Consider the following 8566-nt stretch of genomic DNA (forward strand, 5'->3'; position numbering starts at 1 on the left):
CCTTAAGTCGTCGATTACATCCAGCAATTGCGGTGGAGCATCCAGGAATACATCCAACAATTGCAGCGAAACATCGAGGAAGTTTCTAGTCAAAAAAATAGCCCACATCCGATCTCAACTGATGTAGGCTTCTCCAAGGTAATTTGACTATTTCCCCTACGATATTTGATTAATTATAACATTTTGGTTCACCTATTTAGGCAGATGCTCTTTGATCAGTTCAATAATATCCCTATGCTAGTGAAAGATAAAACTTTGCTCTACTTCCCAATAATGAGTCCTCTCAAGTTATTCTTTCTGCTACTTCTCATCCTTGCGGTAGTCATAGTTACGTTATGTCTTTTGGGCATAAGGACTCCAAAGCTTCCTGCGGCTGCTGGGGTGACAATTGCAGTGTTTACTGGTTTTATCCTGCTACAGAAGAGACGCAATAAAAAGAAGAAGCAGGGCCATTTTGAACGAAATGGAGGTCTTCTATTGGAGAAACAATTATCTGCTGCAGATGGTGCTATTGAAAAAACAAGAATTTTCATTTCTAGGGAATTGGAGGCGGCCACTGATGGATTCAACGAAAGTCGAATACTTGGTCAAGGTGGCCAAGGTACAGTATATAAAGGGATCCTAGCCGATGGAAGAATTGTGGCAATCAAGAAGTCGAAGGTTGACGAAAGCCTGTTGGAGCAGTTCATCAACGAGCTCGTCATTGTTTCGCAAGTTAATCACAGGAATGTGGTAAAACTTCTGGGTTGTTGCTTGGAGACAGAAGTTCCTCTGCTTGTCTATGAATTTATCCCTAATGGAACCCTATTTAACCTCATTCAAAACGACAATGAGGCTGAATCCTTTCCTTTTACTTGGAGCTTGAGATTAAAAGTAGCCACAGAGGTAGCAGGAGCATTGGCATACCTACACTCGGGGCTTACAATTCCAGTCTTTCACAGGGATATCAAGTCCACCAACATATTGTTGGATGAAAAATACATAGCTAAAGTATCAGACTTTGGAGCTTCATTGTCCATTGCAATTGACAAAACCCACATGACTACTCGAGTCCAAGGGACTTTCGGCTACATCGATCCAGAATATTTCCTGTCGAGCCAAATTTCTGACAAAAGTGACGTTTACAGCTTTGGGGTGGTTCTTCTTGAGCTCCTGACAAGACAAAAGCCCATACCTTCCAGAGAAGAAGGAGAAGATGTCTATTTAGGGTTGGCACAAAGGTTTCTGACATCCATGGAAGAGAATTCTCTTCCAACGATTCTTGATCCTCAAATTATGGATCAAACAAATGAAGGGGAGGTAATTGCTGTTGCTAAACTTGCACAACGATGCATAGATTGGGATGGAAGGAGGAGACCAACTATGAAGGAAGTTTCCATCGAGTTGGAAAACATCAAAATGTGCAGATGGGGGTTAACTATTCAAGAAAATTATCAAAGTCCAAGTTGCACCAACGAAGAAGCTGTTGTGATGAGTGATTTTTACGACGCATGGACTATTGGAAGTGAGAACGTTAAGTCAACTTCAGATGCCTACGCGGTATTGAACAATACAATCTAATTCAGCGCTGGCGGAAAAATGACAGGGCTGGAAAGCGCAACGGATCTTCTGTCCCACACCCTGTTCCACTCTCTGTCCCACTTTTTATTATATTGCTATTTCTCCTTCATAAACATCATGTTTTAGTTCTTTTTTGTTTCCTTAAGATTCAATAACTATTAATTCAGCAATCCTTGCACATGTTAGTGCTATTGAAAGAATGTTACAGCAACATTTATCTGAAAGTAAAGGAAGTGAAGGAAGAATGTTACAGCAACATTTATCTGCGGATGCTATTGAAAGAACACATCTCGTTAGTGCTAAGAAATTGAGCAAGGCTATTGATGGATTCAATGGAAGTCGAATACTCAGTCAAGGTGGTCAAGGTACAGTGTATAAAGGGATGTTAACTGATGGAAAGATTAGCAATCAAAAAGGTTGAAATGTTACTGACAGTCACTTTGAGGGTTTCGTCAATGAGGTGGTAATTCTGTCACAAATCAGTCATAGGAATGTGGTAAAACTCCTAGGTTGTCGTTTGCTGATAGAAGTTCCCCTACTGGTTTATGAATTCATCCCCAAATGAAGCCTTTATAATCTCATACATAATCAGAGTGATGATGATTTCCCCTTCACTTGAGACTAAGAATAGCCACAGAGATTGCAGGGTCACTGGCATATCTGCATTCTGAAATTTCAGCTCCCATTTTACACAGAGGTGTGAAATCAAGCAAGATACATTTTGGATAAATATATATATAGCCAAAGTATCTGAATTGGGAACTTTGAGATCTATCGATGTTGATAAAACTTATTTACCGACACGAGTTACAGGGATTTTTGGGTACCTGGATCCGGAATACTTTCAATCGAGACAAAGTACTGAGAAAAGTGATCTCTTGAGTTTTGGAGTTGTTTCTGTTGAGCTAATAACAAGATAAAAGACAATACCTTCCAAAGAAACAGAAGAAGAGTTTAGGAGTTTGGCAGAAAGTTTTTGAAAAATCCATGAATCCGAATTCTCTGAAAACAATCCTTGATCGTCAACTTGTAGACGAGAGAACGAAGAAGAGGCTATTCTTGTTGCTAAACTTGCCCAAAGATGCTTAAACTCAAGTCAGGAGAGAAGACCAACTATGAAGGAAGTAGCTATTGAGTTGGAAGCCATTAAAATATCCAAAAGGGATTCAACTATCCAAGCAAATTATCATAGTCCAAGTTGCATGGACGAAGGATCTGTACTGACTTCTGATATGCATCATACACTGACAATTGAGAGTGAGAGCATTTCTGGTACAGATGATACATGGACAACTGGAACTGAGACCATTAGGTCAGATTCAAGTGTCAAACCCTTAGATGTCTAGTGCAGTCGAATTCAGAACTCATAATCATTGACTCTGAGCATATAACCTGCTATGGAGTGGCATCTTGGTTAAGCAATTTGGATGAGTAATCTGTCAGCAGTGAAAGAACCATTTGAACCTGGATAAAGCAGGATTTGAGCAAAACCAAAATTTGTAGGCATCATTAGCTAGGTCTTAGAGCTCAATATGCAGCAAAATGATACTATTTGTAAACCGATGAGCTAAAGTACGTACTTTACCATAAGTTGTATAGTAAGATAATACATCATCTTCATTTCAAGTGTTCCTTCAATACTTTATTCAAAAGAAGAAACTTCATTTCGAACAAAGAACAAACCAGAAGAACCATCATCAGGCAGCAGAGCTAGTCTTACTGGACTTTCAGCACCTTCTTCAACAGTTAAATGACCAGTATTGAAGTTTACATCTGTTTTTACAAAACCAGGACAAACACAATTTATACGAAACTTTGGGTGCTTTTTAGCAAGAACCCTAGTATATGCATTCATAGCTGCCTTTGAAACTGTATATGCTGACATAGATGGAGGCCAACCTTTTGCTTTAAGTGAACCCTCCTTAAAATCCTTGAGAAATTCATTCACCACCTCATCCACTCTCTCCTCTGTAAGGTTTCCAGAATCATTTAGTACTCCTTTAGCCCATTCACTGGGTATGTGCTGAAACATGATCAAATGAGTCAAGAGCATATTTCCATTAACCAAAAGACATGAAAAATGAAAGTATGAAACAGAAAGAGATCATCTTTAAAGACACAGCACGTTTGGCCAAGGTACAACATTAGCATTGTCTCAACAACTTAGGCAAGTATGACATTTTAGTTTGTCAGTTCTAGTCAATGCATCTGTATCCTGTTTCCAACTAAGCTTGGTGTAAAACAGCACTCATTTTAGGTCCTAAATTTCATATGCAAGAACACAATCTGAGATTTTAGTACCTTTAACTTTCCCATTGACGAAGAAACATTTACGATCCTTGGTGAATCAGATAAGTAAAGGAGAGGAAGAAATGCTTCAATCATTCTTTTTGCACCATAGTAGTTTGTCTGCAGACATTCTACTGCCAAGTCATATGTCTCAGTCAAGATGCCATTCCAATCTATATGTGATCCATCAGGCTGCATGATTGAAGGTAATCAGCACTTCAACAACTAACTAAAGTGAAGGGCAATTATTCAACTACTTGCTATGTATTTGCACAATTCAACTTATTCAGAAGGGAGGGATTCCTGCAAAGTTACTGTTTTTTTGTTTTCCAGAAGATAGCATTGCCAACACATGGCTAGTGTAAACAGAAAAACTTAGGAGAAGAACACAAGATAACTGTAATGGTGATAAAAACATTACTCTGCAAATAAGGTTGAATGATTATGAACATTACACACATCATCAAACTTATTAGTTAGAAAAATGCATCACAATGTGTAACCATAGGTATGTGCACATATAAGTACATCAAAACACAAAAGAGAAATCGGTTTCACAGTTTGGGTTGTGGCAATTAAAGATGACCTTTGCAGGTCAAAAGGCTTCAAACTTGATCTTTTCCTAGAAGATATTTGGTATGAAGAGCTCTGATTTGCAAATCCTAATTGATTATTGCAAAGTTAGAACTAATGAATTCATCTCTTTTCAAACAAAATGCAACTTCGGCCAAGGAAAATGTTGCTCGCAACTGGACAATTGTAATGCTATTACTATCCAGAGGAAGCAATTACAGACAATATTGGAACCAGAATACTCTGAATTGATAATGAATTCTAAAAACATTTACACTTTCAGCCTTCAGTTTTCAGCAGCAAGTATGAAACAATCATTAACTCCAAAACTAGGGTACCATAACCTTGTTATTATTCTACAGAAGCTCTAACATGCAGCTGTAAACATAAGTAGCTTCCCATGGGTGCTAAGAATCATGACTAAGTATGAATAATCATTGCCTGATGCAGATGAAGTAAATCAACATAAATCAATAGCTGTAAATTTCAAGCATCCATTCCAAGGGCTGAAGTCCTCATTAGCTACAATTTCAACATGCATAGTCTATCATGAACTTAGCATCAAAAAATGCCAATTAGAAGCTAACAGTCAGAAATGACTCACTCCACCAGATCCATATCCAGAAGCTCTTAAAGCATCAACATCTACATCAACTCCACCAATCCCTGCATTATTCACCTGGAACACAAAAGCTTATATATGAGTGTCCTATTGATGTTCTAAGTCACAATTCTCGAACTGTAAAAAAGTGAAAAAGTAGATTTTTAGTGCACAGATCTCATTTCCCAACTTCCTGTAAACCCCACCATTTTCTTGCTTCCCAAGAGGAAGGAACTTTCATACACAAGATCATCCCTAAAACAACAGCAGTCAAAAAGACCATTTTTAGTTTTTAACCTGGGGCAATGCTGAAAGAAGTCAAGTTACAAGACTGCAGGGTTGTTACAAAAAGTTACTAAAACATTAAGGTCCTCAACCATGTAGAAGCTAAGTAGACCTCCAAAAAGAGCAGAAGATTATAACAGAAAATGAAGCCAAAGTATTTCGTGCATCCTGTTTTTGTTCGCTAAGATGCCACTACACCAACTTGACAATGCAATTTCATCTTCTTCCCAATAATATCTGCAATTTTATGTCTTCGAACGTAAAGCAATTCATTACGACGATTGCAAAAAATTCGCTATATAAGAGTTCATATCTGCTGATATACACATGAAATGAACCAATTATACGCTTTCAGTAGCAAAAGATTGTCAGAAATTTGGATGCAGACACTAATTTCAAAACCAAGGCATCCAATCCAAAACCTTTTAGAGAATGACTGGGATTATATAAGTACTTAAGCACCAAAAAAAGGCCTAAATAAGGCCCAAGATTGCAAGAATGATTAATATCAAGCTCTTTGATTCAGATTTTGTTAGGTGATTCACCAAGATACTTTTCTTGTACGAAAGTCTGGATTTTTTCCCTTCATCTAGCAAGCAGAGAAAGCATTTTCAGTCGGAAACTACACAGTTTTCAGAATTGGAGCAACTTAATTATTACCAGAATATCAAGTCTTCCATAATGTATTCTGATGAATTCAGCAAGAGATGCAATACTTGAAGGATCAACCACATCAAGCTGATGAAAAACTATATTGTCAAAGAAATCAAGCCCTTTAAAACTCTCAATAGCTTCAAGTCCCCTCTTCAAATTTCTAGCAGTCAATACCACTGTGATTCCATTAGAAGCTAACTGCCTGCAAATTCCATAGCCAATCCCTTTATTTGCCCCTGTCACAATTGCATATCTGCAAGAAAAAGATTAATAACAAATCAAAAAAGAACCAAAAGTTGGTTCTTGATGAAGAATGAACTTGGAGACAGCCCAATTCTTATACGAATTCATAGGACGTTTACCTTTTTTTTGAAGAACTAATTTCTTCTGCCATGGCTGATAAGTTGGAAGAGTGGGCACTGGCCAGGAGGACTTAGAATATTACCTTTCCCTCAATTTGATGGATAAGGAATACTCACATTTCTTGTTGACTTTTCTTGCAAAAAAAAAAAAAAAATTGCACCTTTAATCAGTACGAGGAGTTGGCGTAAATTTGGGCTGGTGTTTCTGTCACGCTTTTACGAGTAAGTAACAAGCATCTGAAGTCGTGAGTTTTCTATGGCTACAGATATCAGTGAAGCACAAAGGCGTGACAGAAGGTTTACATGGAGTTTGTCCCCGGGTTTATAGCGTGGGGGCTAAGGTGTTGTATGCGTAATTGTTTCGAGGATCCATTTTTTTTTATCGAAAATCAATTTGATTGCATTAACTTGATATCACAAGGTTTGATACAACACTCCTACTTTCTTTGTAATCGTTTTGTACACTCTCTTGGAGCCACATGGAAAAATTTTACTTCTCATTCAGCATTCATAACTAGTTGAACAATCAACTTTGCTAACCTATGTGCGCACTTGTTTCGAGGATCCAAATTGAACCCCTTTGATTGGTAAGCATGCGATCTTCTCTCTCCTATGAGTTCTCTTTCTCTCTCTACGAGAGCTTTTCCCCCCAATAGTGGGAGCCAAAACTTTCCAACTCTGCAAACTTTTCAAACTTTCAAAAACCCAAAAACAGAGTCTCAGACAAGGAGCAAACAATTAGATACTTTGCAACCAATCAAGGCGAATTTGTCCGCATTTCCAAACAAGAACAGTTGTAAGTGCTAATTGTTGTCAGTACAGGAGCTTGCCCAGGTTCCAGGAGCTTCGGACAACTTAAATACAAGCTGGTCGGAGCTAAGAAGATGGAACGTCACAGTACAGAAATTTGCAGCCATAAATGCATGCTTGCTTAAAGCCAGGGTTTCACTTAGGTTTTCTTTCTTAAACTAATTCTCTGCATTAATTACATTTATTGCTCTTCTTTTTTCTTCCTTTTTCTATCTACTTGTTTCTGGTCTCCCAGAAAGGCATTATCTAGTGGAAGTACGCAGATTTGAGTGCTCATCTGTATAAATTTGGTTAGATCTAGTTCATACCTACAGAGAAGTGGGATTTCACCTAAATATCATATTACTACTATGGCGGAAGAGTTGACTGAAATTATGCAAAAGTTTGCCTTAAATAGCCATGAATACAGTGTGACTGACCTAGATGAAGGAGATGCTTGCATAGGCAGGCAGGAATGCCAGACCAGTCTGTTGGGGAGAATCAAGGGAGATAAGATAGCTAATTTTACTGGGGTTAAAAATTTTGTGGCAAATGCTTGGGGTTATCCGAAAGATCTCAAGATGACTGAGCTAGGACCAAACTTCTTCCAGTTCGGAATTAAGGGGGAGGAAACTAGAGAAAGGATAGTCAATGGAGGGCTTTGGATTTTCGATAACCAGATACTTGTGCTGAGTAGGTGGTACGAGGGGATTGAGGATGATCCTAATGCCTTCAGAATAGCACCACTATGGGTTCAAATGTGGAACCTTCCTTTACATTGCATCTCTAAGGAGGTAGGGAAGAAAGTAGGTGCAGTGTTTAAGGAAGTCAGGGAAGTAGTTATTCCGCAAAATGGAGGTAAAGAAGGAAAGCATCTAAAGGCACATGTCATGGTTGACATTTTTCATCCATTGCTTCGAGGAACAACAATCAAAATGAATGGACTAATGAGATGGATTAAATTCAAATATGAAAGGTGTCCTGACTTTTGCTACACATGTGGGATTATAGGCCATAATGAAAAGGCCTGTAAGTCAAAGATAGTAGTAGAAAATGGTCAGCAAGAGAACCAGTATGGTCCATGGTTGAGAGTAAATTCTGGAAAATCTTTACTCCAAAAGGAGAATAACAACTACAAATCTCCTTCCAAAAGGCAATATTGGGGGGTGGAAAATGGGGAACTGGTGAGGAAAGACTCAAAGAGACAGGATGGGGAACATGAAGCCACAGCTCCAAGAGGAAAGGAACATCTGGAAGAAAGGGATAAGGAAATACATAAACCAAAGGAGAAAGTTGACTATATACCAAGGAAGTTGAATAAGGAACTACAGGTACAGATTCTGGTCAGCAAGGAAAAAATGGGAGAAAGTCATACAAGTATTGCCAGTGTGGAGGAAATCATAAATGAGGAAGTCCAGTCAGGAGCTCAACCATTCAGTAGTAACAAGATGGT

General features: G+C 38.4%; 2 protein-coding genes across 5 annotated transcripts; one reads left to right on the top strand and one right to left on the bottom strand.

Moving 5' to 3' along the window:
- Window positions 1-201: 201 nt before the first annotated feature.
- Window positions 202-1602, top strand: LOC113758135 (wall-associated receptor kinase-like 1). Its single transcript, XM_027301141.1, has one exon. The coding sequence runs from the start codon at window positions 205-207 to the stop codon at window positions 1558-1560; it is 1356 nt and encodes a 451-aa protein (XP_027156942.1). The 5' UTR covers window positions 202-204; the 3' UTR covers window positions 1561-1602.
- Window positions 1603-2651: 1049 nt separating this feature from the next.
- On the bottom strand, window positions 2652-6427 carry LOC113758136 ((+)-neomenthol dehydrogenase-like). 4 transcript variants are annotated; one of them, XR_003466585.1, is made up of 6 exons: window positions 6325-6427; window positions 5969-6215; window positions 5027-5101; window positions 3862-4041; window positions 3146-3583; window positions 2652-3024 (listed from the first exon to the last, which is right to left on the bottom strand). XR_003466585.1 is itself a non-coding variant. In XM_027301143.1 (6 exons), exons 1-6 carry the CDS (start codon window positions 6354-6356, stop codon window positions 3203-3205), a joined length of 789 nt encoding a protein of 262 aa, XP_027156944.1. In that variant the 5' UTR covers window positions 6357-6427; the 3' UTR covers window positions 3094-3202. The 4 variants fall into 4 exon arrangements, 2 of the variants coding, with proteins under 2 accessions (XP_027156944.1, XP_027156943.1); XR_003466584.1 differs by having other exon boundaries at window positions 3141-3583; XM_027301143.1 differs by lacking the exon at window positions 2652-3024 and having other exon boundaries at window positions 3094-3333; window positions 3460-3583.
- Between the last annotated feature and the right edge of the window lie 2139 nt (window positions 6428-8566).

Source organism: Coffea eugenioides, unplaced genomic scaffold (genome assembly GCF_003713205.1).
Source record: "Coffea eugenioides isolate CCC68of unplaced genomic scaffold, Ceug_1.0 ScVebR1_373;HRSCAF=1040, whole genome shotgun sequence".
Taxonomy (NCBI): domain Eukaryota; kingdom Viridiplantae; phylum Streptophyta; class Magnoliopsida; order Gentianales; family Rubiaceae; genus Coffea; species Coffea eugenioides.